This window comes from Hypanus sabinus, chromosome 9 (assembly GCF_030144855.1).
Source record: "Hypanus sabinus isolate sHypSab1 chromosome 9, sHypSab1.hap1, whole genome shotgun sequence".
NCBI lineage: Eukaryota > Metazoa > Chordata > Chondrichthyes > Myliobatiformes > Dasyatidae > Hypanus > Hypanus sabinus.
In genome coordinates, this window is record NC_082714.1 from 167,586,230 (window position 1) to 167,606,844 (window position 20,615).

The following is a 20,615-nucleotide window of genomic DNA, read 5'->3' on the forward strand; positions in this document are numbered from 1 at the left end:
AGCTTATGCTCTCTAATACAGACAACCCCTCTGTACACTCTCCAAAGCGACTAGTTGCACAGCTACCTTCAGAAACCCGTGGACTTGTTCTCTAAGAACTCTGAACATAAGGTGCTGACATTTACAGTGTACTTTCAAACTCCCAAAACCCATCAGCTCACATGTTCTGATTAAGCCCCATCTGCCATTTCTCTGGCCAAATACCCTTCCATTCTATACCACCTGGTATCCTTTAATAAGCGCCCATCTCTCCAACAATTACTGTGTTCCCAACGATAGTTACGGGGACAGATAAGAGGTTCTGTGGAAGAGATTGAGAATCCTGGATGGTTTGTAGCCTCCCTGGTGCCAAGGTCCATGATATTTCAGATTGAGTTCTCAGTATTCTCAAGGGGGAGGGTGAGCAGCCAGATGTCATGGTCCATGTAGGGACCAATGATGTGGGTAGGAAGGGTGAGGACTTGATAGAGGTATTTAAAATTATGAGGGGGATAGATAGAGTTGATGTGGATAGGCTTTTTCTATTGAGAGTAGGGGAGATTCAAACGAGAGGACATGATTTGAGAGTTGGGGGCAGAAGTTTAGGGGTAACACGAGGGGGAATTTCTTTACTCACAGAGTGGTAGCTGTGTGGAACGAGCTTCCAGTAAAATTGGTAGAGGCAGGTTCAGTATTGACATTTAAAGTAAAATTGGATAGGTACATGGACAGGAAAGGAATGGAAGGTTATGGGCTGAGTGCAGGTCGGTGGGACTAGGTGAGAGTAAGCATTCGGCACGGACTAGAAAGGCTGAGATGGCCTGTTTCCGTGCTGTAATTGTTATATGGTTGTATATGGGTATATTAAGAAGAATAGATAGAGTGGACAGCCAGTGCCTCTTCCCCAGGGCACCACTGCTCAGTACAAGAGGACATGGCTTTAAGGTCAGGGGAGGGAAGTTCAAGGGGGATATTAGAGGAAGGTTTTTCACTCAGAGTGGTTGGTGAGTGGAATGCACTGCCTGAGTCAGTGGTGGAGACAGACACACTAGTGAAATTTAAGAGACTGCTAGACAGGTATATGGAGGAACTTAAAATGGGGGGTTATATGGGAGGCAGGGGTTAAGGGTCGGCACAACATTGTGGGCCGAAGGGCCTGTAATGTGTTGTAATATTCTATGTTCAATGAACAGCCTGTCTATATGCCTTCAAAATACAGTGATTAAATCTGATTCCGATCTCCTTACAAATACCACCTGTGTGTGAAACCGTACTGTGTACAACTCCTTCCAAATATCACCTGTGTGTGAAACCGTACCCTGTACAACTCCTTCCTCTCACCTGTGTGTGAAACTGTACCCTGTACAACTCCTTCCAAATACCACCTGTGTGTAGAAACCGTACCCTGTACAACTCCTTCCAAATATCACCTGTGTGTGTGTGAAACCGTACCTTGTACAACTCCTTCCAAATACCACCTGTGTGTGAAACTTACCCTGTACAACTCCTTCCTCTCACCTGAAAGCAATGCCCTTGCTTTTGGTATCCGCACCACATGATCATCTGTGCTTTATACCACTCCAAGCAAAGCTAGTCCAGTCTGTTTGATCTCCCCTCATAACTGAAGTCCTTCAATCCAGTCAACATCCTGGTAAGTCTCCTCGGTACTCACATCCTTCTCTGTCAGGTTAGCACACAGGCAGTGGGCTGAAGGGCCTCTTTCTCCACTGCATGCTGTTACTGTAGGGGAGCGGGGTGGGGTGCGGGGACATATATAACACTGACGGCTCTAACAACTACCAGTGGTATCTGACCAACAATCCAGTGTAGAAACCACAGCCCACCCCCTCACACAGCCGTGTCCCCACCCACCTCCCCACCACTAAGGATGGAAAGTTTCAAAGGGAACGGAGAAATTGAGGCGAGTATTTTTCCAGGCAGTGGGAATGGATTGGTGAACTGTCCCAATTAGAATTTAGTTTCAGACTGTGAGCCTGTGAGTTTACACTGCTGAAGCAAACGCATGTTTCCTGCCTCGCCCTTCTCTACTACAGGCTGTCTTTTGGAGTACAGCTTCCTTCACAGATAAGCACAGTAGCTCCCCACCCTAAACAAATACCAGGGAGAGAAGGCACTTGGTAGCTCTGTGCTTGGAGAGGCTGTGTAGCAACGACCAAGGCCAGACTATTTACTGGCCAAGTCCTCTGCCCGTGGGGGTCAAACACCAACACCAGAGCTACTGCTGACAGTGGGCCGACTCTGCAGTGCCTCTGGAGCAAGCCCTGGTTCACACTGGCAACACTGGCTGCCCAGAGAGAGAGAGAAATAAAGGCAGCCTACAATAGAGAAAAATAGAGGGCTATGAGTAACCGTAGGTAATTGGCACAGCATTGTGGGCCGAAGGGCCTGTATTGTGCTGCAGGGTTCTAATATGCTTGCTGTCACTGATTGGGGCATAGAACACGAGAGTCGGGAGGAAACATTTGGACAAACGTGTACAGTGCTGGTACAGAAGAGGTTCACCAGGACCTGGATTACAGGGCAGGAGCGCAAGCAGAGGTTGTATGAGGGTCAGAAGCTGAGTGGAGACCTGAAAGAGGTTAAGATTATGAGAGGCATGGATCAGGAGGTATTCAGACAAACACCTGTTCCCAGACAGAGGCCTCAAACACCAGAGGGCATGCGATTAAGGTGGGAGTGGTAAGCGTAGGGCAATTTAGAGTGAGGAGTGCCTGAAACACATGCAGCAGAGACATTTAAGAGGCTGTTAAGTGGACACGTGAATATGTGGTCCTGTCCCTCTGCGGCACAATCATGGGAAGAGTGGCCTACAACTGGGAAACCTATGCTGACGGACAGTGCACAATCAGAGGAGCAAACTCGGCAAAACTTTGAAGCTGAAGCTACCAAGGTGGTTTCCTGATGCACAGCAATATTCTTGTGTCACAGAGACAAACCCACTTGTTTCTGAAATCTGCTGTATCTGATTTCCAATTCAGGGAGATTGCCGGTGTCTGTCCCATACTGTGCCTGACCCCGGGAATGTGTGACGGGAAAATGTGGAGAGAGATCCACTCTGTTCCTGATGCTGGGAGTGTGAGATAGGACAGCATGGAGAGAGCTTCAACCTGTGTCTGACCTCTTTTTTTTATAATCATTACAAAATCCTTTATTACAAATATCGGTGCTATACAATATATACAAAACAGTGGCAAACACAATTACTGCACTACAAATAGACAATAGACATTACACCAGAATGTTGTCATCTCTATCCACGATGGCATTTACACCCCACGGAGCGCAACGGTCTCGAAACTCTTCTATGGCCGCTGTGGACTGCGCGTGTTCTTTTTCAATAGTTACCCGGGCACGAACATACCCCCTAAACATCGCCAGGCAGTCTGCCCGGGGAGATCCTCCCGCCACCTGTTTCCAAGACCCTCGGATGGCGGATTTCGCCAGCCCCAGGAGCAAGTTGACTGGGACATCCTCATCCCTCCTTGCCCCCTTCCTTACTGGATGACCATATATAAACAGGGTGGGACTAAAATGCAGCCAGAAGGCGAGAAGCAGCCCACGCAAATACGCAAAAAGAGGCTGCAGCCTCACACACTCCATGTACATGTGGTACACGGTCTCCTCCAGCCCGCAGAAGTGGCATGCGGGTGGGAGATCCATGTACAAACTGAAAAACTTATTGCAGGGCACCGCTCTATGCAGTACCCTCCAGCCGAGATACCCCAGGTGCATGGGAAGAACCCCGGCATAAAGGGACTTCCAGTGGGGACCCTCCTCACCTCCGGGTGGAAGGACCGACCGCCATGGCATGTCGGGACGTTGGACAAGGGCAAAGAAGTGGAGGATATGGAGTAGCAGCCTGACCTCGGGAGTATGTGATGGGATGATGTGGAGGGACCCTCACTCTGTGTCTGACCCCGGGAGTGTGTGGAGGGGGCTTCACTCTGTGTCTGACCCTGGGGGTGTGTGATGGGACGGTGTGGAGGGAGCTTCACTCTGTGTCTGACTCCGGGAGTGTGTGATGGGACGGTGTGGAGGGAGATTCACTCTGTGTCTGACTCCGGGAGTGTGTGATGGGACGGTGTGGAGGGAGATTCACTCTGTGTCTGACCCTGGGAGTGTGTGATGGGACGGTGTGGAGGGAGCTTCACTCTGTGTCTGACCCCGGGAGTGCGTGATGGGACGGTGTGCAGGGAGATTCACTCTGTGTCTGACCCCGGGAGTGCGTGATGGGACGGTGTGGAGGGAGCTTCACTCTGTGTCTGACTCCGGGAGTGCGTGATGGGACGGTGTGGAGGGAGCTTCACTCTGTGTCTGACTCCGGGAGTGCGTGATGGGACGGTGTGGAGGGAGATTCACTCTGTGTCTGACCCTGGCAGTGTGTGATGGGACGGTGTGGAGGGAGCTTCACTCTGTGTCTGACTCCGGGAGTGCGTGATGGGACGGTGTGGAGGGAGCTTCACTCTGTGTCTGACTCCGGGAGTGTGTGATGGGACGGTGTGGAGGGAGCTTCACTCTGTGTCTGACTCCGGGAGTGCGTGATGGGACGGTGTGGAGGGAGATTCACTCTGTGTCTGACCTTGGCAGTGTGTGATGGGACGGTGTGGGGAATGTGATGTGTGATGGGACACTCTGTGCCTGACTCTGGGAGGTGTGAAGTAGAGCAATGCAACACAGGAACAGAACTTCAGCCCACAAACACAATGCACAATTAAACACATACAAACAAGCTGGATGAACTCAGCAGGTCGGGCAGCATCCATTGAAATGAGCAGTCAACGTTTTGGGTTGAGACCCTTCGTCAGGACTAAAGAAGGAGGGGCAGAGGCCCTATAAAGAAGGTGGGAGGAGGATGGAATGTGCCAGGTGAAAAACCAATCAGAGGAAAGATCAAGGGGTGGAGGAGGGGAAAGGCAGAAAGGGTGAAGAAGGAATGTAAGGGGAAAGCACTATGGGTAGTAGAAGAAGGCAGAGTCATGAGAGGTGATAGGCAACTAGAAGGGGAGACAGAGTGAAGGTGGGATGGGGGAAGGGTGAGGGAGGGAATTACCGGAAGTTGGAGAATTTGATGTTCATACCAAGGGGCTGGAGACTACCCAGATGGTATATGAGATGTTGCTCCTCCAACCGGAGTTTGGCCTCATCATGGCAGTAGAAAATGGACATATGGACATATCCGAATAGGAATGTGAAGCAGAGTTGAAGTGTTGTACAATTAAACTGATCACCTGCCCTTCCTTGATCTCTATCCATGCCCCGAACGTTCGTGTACTTACCTAAAGACATGAACATCTCCACCACCCCAGCAGCATTTTCCAGACACACACTACTCTGTAACCCACCCCCTTTAAACTTACCCCTTCTTACCTTAAAGCAATGCCCTGTGGTACTCAACATTTCTACCCAGTGTAAAAGATGGTGATTGCCCTGTCCATAATTTTAATCAGCTTCTGTTCTCTCCCATCAGCCTCTATCGCTTCAGACTAAACAACCCAAGATAATCGAACCTTGTCTTAATCCACACGGAGCCTCTTCAAACCCCCACGTCCTTCCTGTAATACACACAATATTCCCAAATTCACCATCTTCTACAGCTGCAGGATGACTGTTCTACACCATTCCACAACCAACCAATGTAAAGATGTCAGACATCTCCCTTACCACTGTCTAACTGGGGTGTGACTTTCAGGAGCTAGGAACTTAAATGCCAAGATCTTTCTGAAGAGGATGTGTAGACTACCAACATGGATATATTTACACCTTGGTTAGACTCTGGGTTGAGAGTTTGAGGGTGTTGATATAATTGAGAAGATCCCACTCTCTGGTCTCCTGCAGAGAGATCCCAGGCTGTGGATTTCAGTTCTAAGGTAATGTCCTGTACTGATCTTCATCCTTACCATAGAACATTACAGCACACAAACAAGTCCCTCCATCCATCTTGTCCATGGCAAACCACTAATCTGCCTGGTCCCGTTGACCCACACCCAGACCATAGACCCCATACCCCTCCCATCCATGTACATCCAAACTTCTCCCTGGTCCCATCGACCCACACCCAGACCATAGACCCCATACCCCTCCCATCCATGTACATCCAAACTTCTCCCTGGTCCCATCGACCCACACCCAGACCATAGACCCCATACCCCTCCTATCCATGTACCTATCCAAACTTCTCCCTGGTCCCATCAATCCATATCCAGACCATAGAACCCATACCCCTCCCATCCATGTACATCCAAACTTCTCCCTGGTCCCATCGACCCACACCCAGACCATAGACCCCATACCCCTCCCATCCATGTACATCCAAACTTCTCCCTGGTCCCATCGACCCACACCCAGACCATAGACCCCATACCCCTCCCATCCATGTACATCCAAACTTCTCCCTGGTCCCATCGACCCACATCCAGACCATAGACCCCATACCCCTCCCATCCATGTACCTATCCAAACTTCTCCCTGGTCCCATCAATCCATATCCAGACCATAGAACCCATACCCCTCCCATCCATGTACATCCAAACTTCACCCTGGTCCTATCGACCCACACCCAGACTATAGACCCCATACCTCTCCCATCCATGTACCTATCCAAACTTCTCCCTGGTCCCATCGACCCACACCCGGACCATAGACCCCATACCCCTCCCATCCATGTACCTATCCAAACTTCTCCCTGGTCCCATCGACCCACACCTGGACCATAGACCCCATACCTCTCCCATCCATGTACCTATCCAAACTTCTCCCTGGTCCCATCGACCCACACCCGGACCATAGACCCCATACCCCTCCCATCCATGTACCTATCCAAACTTCTCCCTGGTCCCTTCGACCCACACCCGGCCCATAGACCCCATACCCCTCCCATCCATGTACATCCAAACTTCTCCCTGGTCCCATCGACCCACACCCGGACCATAGACCCCATACCCCTCCCATCTACGTACCTATTCAAATTTCCCAAATGTTGAAATCGACCACTTCTGCTGGCAGCCCATTCCACTCTCACTACCCTGCCAGTGAAGAAATTCCATGTTCCCCTTAAATATTCCACCTTTCAACCTTAACCTCTAGTTATAGTCTCACCCAACCTCAGTGGAAAAAGCCGGCATTTAGCCTGTCTATACCCTTCATAATTTTGTATACCTCTGCCAAATCTCTTCTCAATCTTCTATACCCAAGGAACACAATCCCAACCTATTCCTATAATTTGGTCCTCCAGTCCAGCAACATCCATGTAACAAACAAGATCTGCAGAGGCTGGAAATCTGAGCAACACACACAAATCGTTGGAGGAACTCAGCAGGCCATGCAGCATCTATGGAGAAAAGTATAATCGATGCTTCAGGCCGAAACCTTTCGGCAGGACTGAAAGTTTTGACATTTTTGACAAATTTTGTCAAATTTACGTGACTGACATCCTTGTAATTTTTTGTCAAATCCTCATAAATTTGTTCTTTTTCAATCTTGTTTACACCTTTCCTGTAAGTAGGTGACTAAAACCACACACAATACTCCAAATTTGGCCTCACGCATGCCTTATACAACTCAACAACTCCTGTACTTAACACATTGATTTATGAAGGCCGATGTGACGCCACTTTCAATGAATTATGGACCTGTATTCCCAGATCCCTCTGTTCTACCGCACTCCTCAGTGCCCTCCTGTTCACTGTGTAAGACCTACCCTGGTTGGTCCTCCCAAAGTGCAACACCTCACACTTGTCTGCATTAAATTCCATCTGCCATTTTGCAGCTCACTAAATCAGTTGGTCCAGATCCTACTGCAAGCTTTGATCGTCTTTCTTGCTGTCCACTGCATCCTTAATCTTGGGGTCATCCAGAAATCTGTTGATTCAGTTCACTAGATTATCATTCAGATCATTGATACAGATGATAAATCTGCCACTTCCGGTCAAGATGACAGATGCGTACAACAGTCCTTCGCTTGACATCTTCTGGATAGATCATGAATTCAAGTCAAATCGCTTTTATGGTCATTTCAACCATAACTGCTGGTACAGTACACAGTAAAAACTAAACACCTTTCCTCCAGGACCATGGTGCTACATGAAACAACACAAAACTACACTAGACTATTGAAACAACACAAAACTACACTAGACTACGTGAAACAACACAAAACTACATTAGACTTCAGACCTACACAGGACTACATAAAGTGCACAAAACAGTGCAAGACAGTATGATAATTAATCAACAAGACAACAGGCGCAGTAAAAGGCAAATTACAACATAATAATGAATGATGTAATGTAAACATAAACAATGTTTTAGCAGGAATTGAGACAGAAATGAGCAAAAATTGCAAAGGAAGTGTAGTGGTACATTTTGCCAGATGGCAGGAGGGAGGAGAGTTTGTACGAAGGGTGCGTGGGGTCCTTCACAATGCTGCTTGCTTTGCGGATGCAGCGTGTGGTATAAATCACTGGTCAGAGAGGCAACCCTCTACTACCATGCTCTGGCATCTCCCACAAAGCCGATGTCTCATCCAATTTACTACCTCATCCTGAATGCTGAGCGACTGAATCCTCTTGACCAGCCTCCCATGCGGGACCTCGTCAAATGACTTACTAAAGTCCATGTAGACAACATCCGCTAGCTTGCCTTCATCAACTTTCCTGATAACTTCCACAAAAAACTTGATAAGATTGGTTAGGTACGACCTAACACACACAAAGTTATGTTGACCATACCTCATCAGTCCCTGTCATTCCAAGTACTCATAAATCCAATCCTTTTGAATACCTTCTGATAACTTTCCACTACTGATGACATGCTCACTGGCCTATAATTTCTTGGCTTATGCTTAGAGCCTTTCTTAAATAACGGTGCAATATTGGCTATCCTCCAATCCTCTGGTACCTCTCCTGTTGCTAAGGATGATTTAAACATCTCTGCTGGGGCCCCTTCAATTTCTGTACTTGCCTCTCGTACGGTCCGAGGAAACACCTTGTCAGACCCTGGGGATTTATCCACCCTGATTTGCCTCAAGACAGCAAACATCTGTATGGGGTCCACGACCTAGCTCCTGATTTGCCTCTCTTTGTGACATTGTGTCCGTCTCCTGATTAAATACAGAAGTGAAAAAATCCATGTAAGATCTCCCCCATCTGTTTTGGCTCCACACATGGATTACCATTCTGATCTTCCAGAGGACCAATTTTGTTCTGTGCAATCCTTTTGCTTTTGACGTATCTGTAGAATCCCTTAGGATTCTCCTTCACCTTGCCTGTTAGGGAAACCTCACGCCTTCTTTTAGCCCTCTTGATTTCTTTCGTTTGTTCTTTTGCTTTTCTTACACTCCATAAGCATCTGGTTATATGGTTATATGTTATAAGCATCTCATTTGTCCCTACTTGCCTATACCTGCTTTGCACCTGCTTTCTCTTAACCAGGACCTCAACATCTCTTGAAAACCAACGTTCCCTACACTTGGAATCTTTACCTTTTATTCGTACAGGAACATTCAAGCTTTGTACTCAAAACAAAATCGTTTTTGAAGTCCTCTCTCTTTCCAAGTACACCTTTGTCAGAAAACAGCCTGTCCCAATCCACACTTGCCAGATCCAATTTCTCCAATTTAGAATCGCAATCCATGAACCAGACCTATCTTTTTGCATATTTACTTTGAAACTAATGGCATTGTGATTCATTAGATGCAAAGTGTTCCCCTACACAAATTTCTGTCACCTGCCCTGTCTTATTCCCTCATAGCAGATCCAGCATCGGACTCTCTCATTGGGAGTTCTATGTACTGATAAAGGAAATTTTCTTGAACACATTTGACAGACTCTATCTAGACTTTTTGCAGTATGGAAATCCTAATCAACATATGGAAAGTTAAAATCACCTACTATCACAACCTTTTTGCTACAGTCTGCAATCTTTATATAAATTGGTTCCTCTAAATCCCACGGACTGTTGGGTTGTCTACAATATAGCCCCATTAACATGGTCACAGCTTTCTTATTCCCTCAGTTCCACCCATAAAGCCTGACGAGATGAGTCCTCCAGCTTCAGTCTGTCCTGTCTGAGCAACTACCTTGACATCTTCCCTGACTAGTAATGTCACCCCTTCCCCTTTAATCCCTCCCATTCCATCACATCTAAAACTATGGAAATGCCAGTCCTGTCCCTCGTGCAACCCAGTCTCACTAATGGCTACAATATCATAACTCCAGGTGTTGGTTCATGCCCTGAGCTCATCTGCCTTTCCTGTGATGCTTCTTGCACTGAAGTACACACAGCTCAGGACGTCAGTCCCACCATCTCGACCTTTTGGTTGTTGACTTTATGAAGGATTCACAACACGTCTCCAATATCTCTCTGCTATCTGTTGTAGCATTCTGGTTCCCATTCCCGTGTAGCCGAGCAAACCTTCCTGCGAGGATAATGATTCCCCCCTCCAGTCCAAGTGCCAACTGTCCCTTCTGTACACTTCCCCTGGGAGAGAGCCCAATCCCCTCCCTCCTACACCAACTCCTCAGCCACACGTTACACTGTGTGATCTTTCTGTTTTCAGCCTCACTAGCACGTGGCACAGGTAGCAGTGCTGAGATCACACCCCTGGAAGGCCCTGCCCCTTTAACTTAGCCCCAACTCCCTGAGCTCACTTTGCAGGACCTCATTACCCATCCTACCCATGTCATTGGTACCTACATGGACCATAACTGCTGGCTGCTCACCCTCCCTCTTCATAATGCTGTGGATTCGATCCGAGATGGCCTGACAAACATAACATACATAAGAACATAAGAGATAGGAGCAGGAGTAGGCCAATCGGCCCCTCAAGCCTGCTCCGCCATTCAACACGATCATGGCTGATCCAATCTTAACTCTAGTTTTCACCGAATCCCACAAGGCAACAGTGCCAACCAACAGGGCACCATGCCGCCCATTTTATTTTATTATTCATCCCGCCCAAACCCAAGTGATCACCCGGGGAAAAAAAAACGATTTGCCAATTGAGGAGAAAAAAAACTGGAAAATTCCTCTCCGACCCATCCAGGCTATCGAAAACTGGCCCAGGAGATCACATGGCTGATCTAAACCTAGCCTCATGTCCACTTACCTGCTCGCTCACCGTATCCCCTAATGCCATTTTTATCCAGGAAAATGTCTATCTTCTTTTTGAATTTATTGAGTGTAGTAGCTTCCACAGCTCTCTGGGGCAGTAAATTCCACATGCCGACTACCCTCTGAGTGAAGAAATTTCTCCTCATCTCAGTCCTGGAACGGCATCCCCTTATTTTAAGATTATGCCCCCTAGTCCTAGTTTCACCCATCATTGGGAACATTCTCCCCGCATCCACCCGATCAAGCCCCTTCACAATCTTATATGTTTCAATAAGATCGCCTCTCATTCTTCGGAACTCCAATGAGTAGAGCCCCAATCTACTCAACCTCTCATCATACATCAACCCACCCATCCCCGGAGTTAACCTAGTGAATCTTCTCTGCACTGCCTCGAGAGCCAGTATGTCCTTTCTTAAATATGGACACCAGAAATGCACGCAGTACTCCAGGTGCGGTCTCACCAATACCCGGTACAACTGCAGTAAGACCTCCCTGTTCTTATACTCCATCCCCCTAGCAATAAAAGCCAGCATTCCATTGGCCTTCTTGACCACCTGCTGCACTAAATTTTTGTGTTTCCTGCACCAGGACCCCCAGATCCCTTTGCACAGAAGCACTTTCCAGTTTCTCTCCATTTAGATAATAACTTGCTCTATTATTTTTCCTGCCAAAGTGCAAGACCTCACACTTGTCAGTATTATATTTCATCTGCCAAATGTCTGCCCAATCACTCAGCCTATCTATGTCCCCCTGCAGGGTTTCAATGTCCTCCGCACTCATTACACTCCCTCCCATCTTTGTGTCATCAGCAAACTTCGATACGTTGCACTTAGTCCCTTTCTCCAAATCATTAATATAGATTGTAAAGAGTTGGGGTCCCAACACCGACCCCTGCGGAACACTAGTCACCAACTGCCAGTCTGAGAATAAACCATTTATCCCAACTCTCTGTTTTCTGTTAGAAAGCCAATCCTCCACCCATGCCAGAATATTATCCCCAATCCCATGATTTTTTACTTTAATTAATAATCTTTGGTGTGGCACCTTGTCAAATGCCTTTTGGAAGTCCAAATACACCACATCCACTGGTTCCCCTTTATCTACCCTATAGGTTATGTCCTCAAAGAACTCCAACAAATTTGTCAAACATGACTTCCCTTTTGTAAAGCCATGCTGACTTTGTCCTATTAAGCTATGTTTATCCAAATGCCCTGTTACTGTTTCCTTAATTATTGATTCCAACATTTTGCTAACCACAGATGTTAGGCTAACTGGCCTATAATTCCCAGCCTTCTGTCTATTGCCCTTTTTAAATAAAGGAGTTACATTAGCATTTATCCAATCTGCCGGGGCCATTGCCGAGTCCTGCGAGTTTTGAAAAATTTGACACACAATGAATGGTTTTACTGTGGGGTGCACAGAGCACGGAGAGAAGCTTGCCCTCGAGGTTTGGTACTGGTGTTGAAGAGAAACTGTGCAGTAACAGGAGAATCTCCACTGCACAGCCCAGGGAAGTGGGCAGTCACTGAACAGAGCAGGCTCAGACTCCCGGGGCTGCTCCCTAGTTCAACTCCCAGGGTGTCTGTTGGGGGTGGGGGTTGCCAACAAGAGGTGTAGATGGTGGGGGAGGGGAAACAGTGGCTTTCTGTGCCAACCAGCCTCACTGACTGCCTCCCTTCAACCCCAATCCCACCCCAGCTACTGGAGCTTGATAGGCATCAGCTGCCACACAGGAGGGCACAGAAAGATCCCCGCAGCCTGGGCATGAATCTCCAGACAGCTAAGCAGGGAAGGGGTAGAGAGTGACCTCAGTTCTGAACCTCAATCACACCCCCAGGAGGTGGGGGGGGGGGTCTTCTCCTTGTCCCAACCCCTCACACAGGGGAGTAGTTTCAGGCCAGCAGTTCTGAGGGACCTCCTGTCCACGGCCGAGGAAACTACAGGGGAGGCGTCTTCTGGACAAAACTAACTGCAGGTGCTCTCTGCCCTGGCGATTGGAGGCAGTGAGGACACTGACACTGGACTGAAGTGACAATTCACCCAGTGGGTGAAGCACATTACCTCTCAGGAACCTGTACTGTATACCATCTCTCAGTGAAGGGGAGCCAAAAGACTCAGGCAGGAACAGCATTAAATCCACAAGTTGTAACAGGCAGAGGATGAGTCGTGGGGAGAGGAAGTTACAGTGAGACAGATGAGTCAGGCTCTGTCATACTGTTGGTTTGAGGGCCAGTCAAACTCGAGGCTGGGATGTGCAGGGGTTGTAACTACGGCTGGGTGGGGCCAGCAGCTAGTGATAAGTGATTGGCCAGACCCAGAGTGGGGAAAGCAGTTCAGATGGGTGATTGGCCGGACCCAGAGTGGCGAACGCAGTTCAGATGGGTGATTGGCCGGACCCAGAGTGGGGAACGCAGTTCAGATGGGTGATTGGCCGGACCCAGAGTGGGGAACGCAGTTCAGATGGGTGATTGGCCGGACCAAGAGTGGGGAACGCAGTTCAGATGAGTGATTGGCCAGACCCAGAGTGGGGAACGCAGTACAGATGGGTGATTGGCCGGACCCAGAGTGGCGAACGCAGTTCAGTTGGGTGATTGGCCGGACCCAGAGTGGGGAACGCAGTTCAGATGGGTGACTGGCCGGACCCAGAGTGGGGAACGCAGTTCAGATGGGTGACTGGCCGGACCCAGAGTGGGGAACGCAGTTCAGACGGGTGACTGGCCGGACCCAGAGTGGGGAACGCAGTTCAGACGGGTGATTGGCCAGACCCAGAGTGGGGAACGCAGTTCAGACGGGTGACTGGCCGGACCCAGAGTGGGGAACGCAGTTTAGACGGGTGATTGGCCAGACCCAGAGTGGGGAACGCAGTTCAGACGGGTGATTGGCCGGACCCAGAGTGGGGAACGCAGTTCAGACGGGTGATTGGCCAGACCCAGAGTGGGGAACGCAGTTCAGACGGGTGATTGGCCGGACCCAGAGTGGGGAACGCAGTTCAGACGGGTGATTGGCCGGACCTGTTCATCACTGATTCATACCCTCTGCAGTAAATGGTTACACCGAGGCAGAGGGTCGCTGCATTCCTGCATCCCACCACAGACTGCAGCTCACTCTGGGGCTAGCAAAGGCCCATTACCATTACCACAGGCTATCAGACGCTGCCCAACAGCCCCTTCTGTGTGCTCAGTGACAGCCCTTGGACATATCAGACCACAGGGATTAAGCATAAACACACAGTATCGCACCAGTAAAACAGTCACACCCCACCATAACAAGGCACTGTCCAAACACCAAGGCTGGCAGTTCAGAAAGTCAAGATAGGCACACGGATGAAGGAAAATGAAGAACTATATGGGAGGGAAGAGCAGACTGATCTTAGAGTAGGTTTAGGGGTTTGCGCATCGTGGGCTGAAAAGTCTGTACTGATCTATAGTTAGACTGTCCAGTAAACAGCAGGGCCCTGGGGAGTGATGTGTAACAGAGGGTCCTTGGAATACAGCTAATGATTCCTTCAAAGTGGTACCGTGGGTAAACAGGGTGGTCTTCACCACTCCGGGCAGTCTGTATCGGAATTGGGAAGTCATGGTACAGGACTGATGTGACCACACTTGCAATATTGTATTCAACTCTGGTTGCCTTGCTGTAGGAAAAACATTATTAAATTGGAAAGATGCAGAAGAGATTTATAAGGCTGTTGTTAGGACTCGAGAAATTGGGTTATAGAAAGAGATTGGACCGACTATATCTTTATTCCTTGGAGTATAGGAGACAGAGATGATCTTATAAAGGTGTGTAAAATCATGAGGGGCATAGAGAGGCCCAAGTCTTGCTCCCAGGGAACCAACAAGTAGAGGGCATAGGTTTAATCTGAGACAGGGAAGATTTAATCAGAATATGTACACCATACTCAAGAGTATATGAAGGGAGTGGTTGGTTTAGACAGATACACGAAAGATGTTTGGACAAGTACATGGCCAGGAAAAGTTTAGAGGGAAACAAGCCAAATATGAGCAAATGAGACTGGCTTAGATGGGAATCTTGGTTGACATGAGCCAGATGGGCCGAAAGGCCTGTTCCACCTGAATGACTCTCGGACACTCACAGGTCACAACAGAGAGATCAATGGGTCAGACACTTGTGGTTATGTCAGCCAGTGAACCAGCCCTACAGTGTCATAAGCTGTTACAGCCAAGGCCAATCAGTCTATCCAACCAGTACTGTTCGATCAGCCTCACAAGTTACTTGTCTTCATGTCACAACTCCTGCCAACTTCCTTTGCTCCCAGGTGCAGAAACCTCCCCCTGAAATGGTACCTCTGCAACATGCAACAGCTCCTCACTTGCTGGGTCCAGGCACAGCTGTCAAACTGACACTGGCTTGTGACTCAGTCCTATCGGTTCTGTGTGCTGGTTGCAGACGCGCTTACCTAATGCGGCTGCTGCTGCGGGAGTAGAGCAGCACTGGTGCCCTGTACGGGTGGCATCTCCACACCAGAGTGATTAACGGGCAACATTGTGCTCCAACGTCAGGGCACTGGGTGACTTGGCGCTGAAGCACTGCACTACTGGGCGACTTTGTGCTGAAGCATTGCACTACTGGGCACTGGAACACTGGGTGGCTCGGCACTGGAGCACTGCACTACTGGGCACTGGAACACTGGGTGACTTGGCGCTGGAGCACTGCACTACTGGGCACTGGAACACTGGGTGACTTGGCGCTGGAGCACTGCACTACTGGGCACTGGAACACTGGGTGACTTGGCGCTGAAGCACTGCACTACTGGGCACTGGAACACTGGGTGACTTGGCGCTGAAGCACTGCACTACTGGGCACTGGAACACTGGGTGACTTGGCACTGAAGCACTGCGCTACTGGGCACTGGAACACTGGGTGACTTGGCGCTGAAGCACTGCACTACTGGGCACTGGAACACTGGGTGACTTGGCACTGAAGCACTGCGCTACTGGGCACTGGAACACTGGGTGACTTGGCGCTGGAGCACTGCACTACTGGGCACTGGAACACTGGGTGACTTGGCACTGAAGCACTGCGCTACTGGGCACTGGAACACTGGGTGACTTGGCGCTGGAGCACTGCACTACTGGGCACTGGAACACTGGGTGACTTGGCACTGAAGCACTGCGCTACTGGGCACTGGAACACTGGGTGACTTGGCACTGAAGCACTGCGCTACTGGGCACTGGAACACTGGGTGACTCGGCGCTGAAGCACTGCACTACTGGGCACTGGAACACTGGGTGACTTGGCACTGAAGCACTGCACTACTGGGCACTGGAACACTGGGTGACTTGGCACTGAAGCACTGCACTACTGGGCACTGGAACACTGGGTGACTTGGCACTGAAGCACTGCACTACTGGGCACTGGAACACTGGGTGACTTGGCACTGAAGCACTGCACTACTGGGCACTGGAACACTGGGTGACTTGGCGCTGAAGCACTGCACTACTGGGCACTGGAACACTGGGTGACTTGGCACTATGCCACTCAGCACTGGTGTACTGCACACCAGGCACTAGCATGGCACTTTGAAAGACAAGTGCTGGGTAACTTTTTGCCCATATCTGGTCAGGGCATGCACAGTCCAGTCATAGACAGTTACCCCATCACGGTCTGGACAGCAAATTGAGCTAACGGTCACAGCAGGTCGTAACAGTGACCACAGTTCCCATATGTTGAAACACACACTAACTGAGACAGCTGGCTGTGGCAGCACCCAGCAGAGTCTCCCAATAATACAGCTGAATCAGCATCTCCCACGAGGAATCGTGCACTAGAGTTTAACACTGAACTGGGCATTCAGTCTCCAACCTCTTTGGACAGCAAACGACAGCCACAATGTGGTAATCCTCAACAGCTCTCATCAATTACTGCCCTTTCCTCTGCCGAAACACTGCAACTGAGGCAGCAATACCCAACACAAACACGCCCTAGCCACAAACAACTCAGCATCTATATCATCGCAGAGTTTATATGTTCCTAAAGATTAGACTCTAGGTTAAACATTTCACCAGACTAAATTAAACTTTGAAAAGACTCTTTACAATCTGCCGACCACAGCTGAAGACTGACTTCCAGTATTAAACCACCTGATGTTTAATGCATTCAATGGGCTCCTGTCAGTGTGTCGGTCTTTGCAACAAGTGCTCCAGCTCCCACCTCTTTCACATTGTACCTAGCAAGCATCACAGTCTCTCTCTCTCCCAAGGAGAGGCACTTCCCAACAACTCACTCCATATCAATAAACGTCTCTCAGTAAAGACTTTGGCCAGGCACCTTTACTCAAACCACATCACACAGCTCAGTCTGTCAGACACTCCCACTCCCTCCCTCTCGATCCACCCTCACTCAGCACCTCCCCCTCCCTCACCCACTCAGGGTCCCTCAGCCCACCACTCCGTTCCCTCCCCCAATCAATCCCCACTCCGGGTCCCTCAACCCACCACTCCCTCCACCATCCCTCGATCCCTCAGCACCTCCCCCTCCCTCACCCACTCAATCCCCACCCTAGGTCCCTCAACCCACCACTCCCTCCATTCCCTCCTCCATCCCTCGGTCCCTCAACACCTCCCCCTCCCTCACCCACTCAAGCTCCACCCTAGGTCCCTCAGCCCACCACTGTTCCTCCCTTCCTTAGTCCCTCAGCACTTCCCCCCTAGACCGTCAGCCTACCTCCTTTCCCCTGCCTTCTAAGCCCCTCTCCCTCGCCCTCCCCACCCCCTCAGCCCCTCTTCCCTCCCTCCCCCGCTCCCTCAGTCCCTACCCTTGTTCCCTCAGTACCTTTCCCCCTCCCTCCCCCGCACTCTCACTTCTCCGCCTCCAGCCCCTTCCTGCCTCCTCCTCCAATACCCCAAACCCTCTCCTCACGCATTCGTTCTCCCACCTTCATGTCGCTCATGATGGTCTGGAAGAGGCCGCCGAGCGCGCTACAATCCTTCTCCATTCCTCCCGCGTCCATCTTCACGGCGCCGGCTCTCCGGGACTTGGTCCGACCGGACAGCCGGGCTCTGGGACGGTGGCGGCGCTCAGACGCCGCACGGATACATTGTATCAGAATGTAGCGAGTGGCGGCTCCCGGCTCCCGGCTCCCGGCTGCGACTCCTCGCTCTGTCTCTGTGTGTGTGTGTGAGTCTCTCTCCCTCCCTCACTACCGCCCTCACTGACCCTCTCGTTCGCCCCCGGCTCCCATTTTCCTCTCCGGGGGCGGCCGCTCGGTTCGGGGCGGAGTCGAGTATCTTCGGCAATTTCCGTTCAAACGCTTCGGGCATTTCCGCCACTGCTTCTTACATCGCTTCCACTGCCTCAGCATTGGGAACCACACTGCCCTCCGGCCGCACCACTGACCATAGTAATAGCCACTGACTTCACACATCACCTATTGATCATGCGGTGACCACTCGACCTGGGAGTATGATGCCATACACAATGGAGGGCCTTGACTTTGTACCAAGCACACTTTTCAAAATAAATTTTAAAAACAAGAATAAAACGGAGTCAGAGTCCTCCCTGTCTAGGGCACTCTCTGGCCCCTGTGCAAAGCCTCCAGTTAGTCAATGGCACTGGTTCCTCTCCAGGGACACCCCCAGGAATTCTGCTCAGGAAGAACACTCTGCCAGCACCTTGGAACGTCCAGCTCAGTTGGGATGTCCACGTTGGCCAGAATGTCCATCTCACCTCAACCGGCAGAAAAGACCACCCTGGGGGTGTCTGGTTGGCGTGGGTGGAGAGTATGCAAGCAGCAGGATCTCCAAGAGATGGATGTGGTCGCTCCTGCCAGATTCCTCTCCAAAGTTCCTTGAACTTTCACCAGAAACTCTGCAACAGTGGAATCCAGGCCACAACTACACCAAACCCTCAAAATATTTTTTGTAAAGCCTTCTCCTGAGCCTCTGCAACTGGTCCCTAGAGAACCTCATCTTGATTCCTGGAAGAGGGAGAATTGTGAGTGACCTGGGAAAGGTGCTCCCAGATTATATAGATATTTCCCTGGATGGACCAAACCAAGATAAGATGATGTGGGGTAGTATGGAGCCCAGCTGGTGACAAGGCATGTAATCCACTTCACTGTTTCACTTTTACTGTGTACCAGCAGTTTATGGTCAAAATGACAATAAAAAGCAAATTGACTTGACTTGAACTAACCTGCACTGATCCTAACACACACAGACTTCCTTACAGAAACAGCCTGCAGTATTCTGCATTCAGCCTCGCCAGACCCTGCAAAGATGCATCAAACTTCCCACCCCTCCCAACTGCTAATAATTATAACGGGATGAATATTCTTACAGGTTTCACGTGATTTGTCAAATGAGAAGATGAACTGCAGATACTTGGTGTGGAAATTCTTGATTATGTACCCAGCATGGTTTTCACCGAGAGGAGCACAGGACCCAAAAGCATCTCGAAGGTACTGTCATTGGGACATGGGCTAATACAAGAGGGCATAATTTTAAGATGTTTGGAGGAAAGAATGGGGGGGGGGTGTCAGATATAGTTTTTTTTTACACAGAGAGTGATGGGTGTGTAGAACACACTCCCATGACTGTTGGTAGAGACAGATACATTGGAAAACTCAGGCACGTGGATGATAGAAAAGTGGTGGTCTATGTAGGAGGGAAGGGATAGATTGATCTTAGAGTAGATCAATTTGCTGTATAGGTAAAAAAAATGAAACAAAATCATTAGAAAGAGGTGACATACTGAATCATTGTTGATAGATCTAAGGAACTGCAAAGGTAACAAGATCCTGATAGGAGTTGTATGTAGACCCCCAACAGTAATAAGGATATGGCCAACAAATTACAACGAGGTCGAAAATGCATGCCAAAAAGGCAATGTTACAATAGTCATGGCAGACTTCAATATGCTGGTAGATTAAGAAAATCAGGTTAGTGCTAGGTTATATGAGGGGGGATTTCTAGAGTGCCTATGAAATGGGTTTTTAGAGCAGCTCATGGTTGAGTCCAATAGGGCTATTCTGGATTGGGGATTGTGTAATGAACCAGAATTAATTAGAGAGTTTAAGGTAAAAGAACCCTTAGGGGAAAGTGAAATTTGAGAAGGAGAAGCTAAAGTCGGATGTATCAGTATTACAGTGGAGTAAAGGGAATTACAGAGGCATCAGAGAGGAGATGGCCAGAATTGATGGGAAAAGAACACTGGTAGGGATGATGGCAGAACAGCAATGGCTGGAATTCCTGGAAGCAATTTGGAAGGCACAGGATATATACATCCCAAAGAGGAATAAGTATCTAAAGGAAAGATGACACAACCATGGCCAACAAGAGAAGTCAAAGCCAACATAAAAACCAAAGTCATAATAGAGAAAAGTTTAGTGGGAAGTTAGAGGATTCGGAAGCTTTTAAAAATTAACATAAGACAACTAAAAGTCATTAGGAAGGTTAAAGGGGATACCAAAAGTTTCTTCAGATACATAAAGTGTAAAAGAGAGGCAAGAGTGGATATCAGACTGCTGGAAAACGATGCTGGAG

The 20,615-nt window shown here is 49.3% G+C and overlaps 1 protein-coding gene across 1 annotated transcript in view; it reads right to left on the reverse strand.

Moving 5' to 3' along the window:
* The window catches only part of mtss1 (MTSS I-BAR domain containing 1), a 79,943-nt gene extending 61,603 nt beyond the window's left edge, over positions 1-18,340 (reverse strand). The window contains exon 1 of the mRNA XM_059981097.1: positions 18,008-18,340. Within this exon, the coding sequence (XP_059837080.1) occupies positions 18,008-18,082 (75 nt within the window). The 5' untranslated portion in view covers positions 18,083-18,340. The remainder of the gene's footprint in view (positions 1-18,007) is intronic.
* Between the last annotated feature and the right edge of the window lie 2,275 nt (positions 18,341-20,615).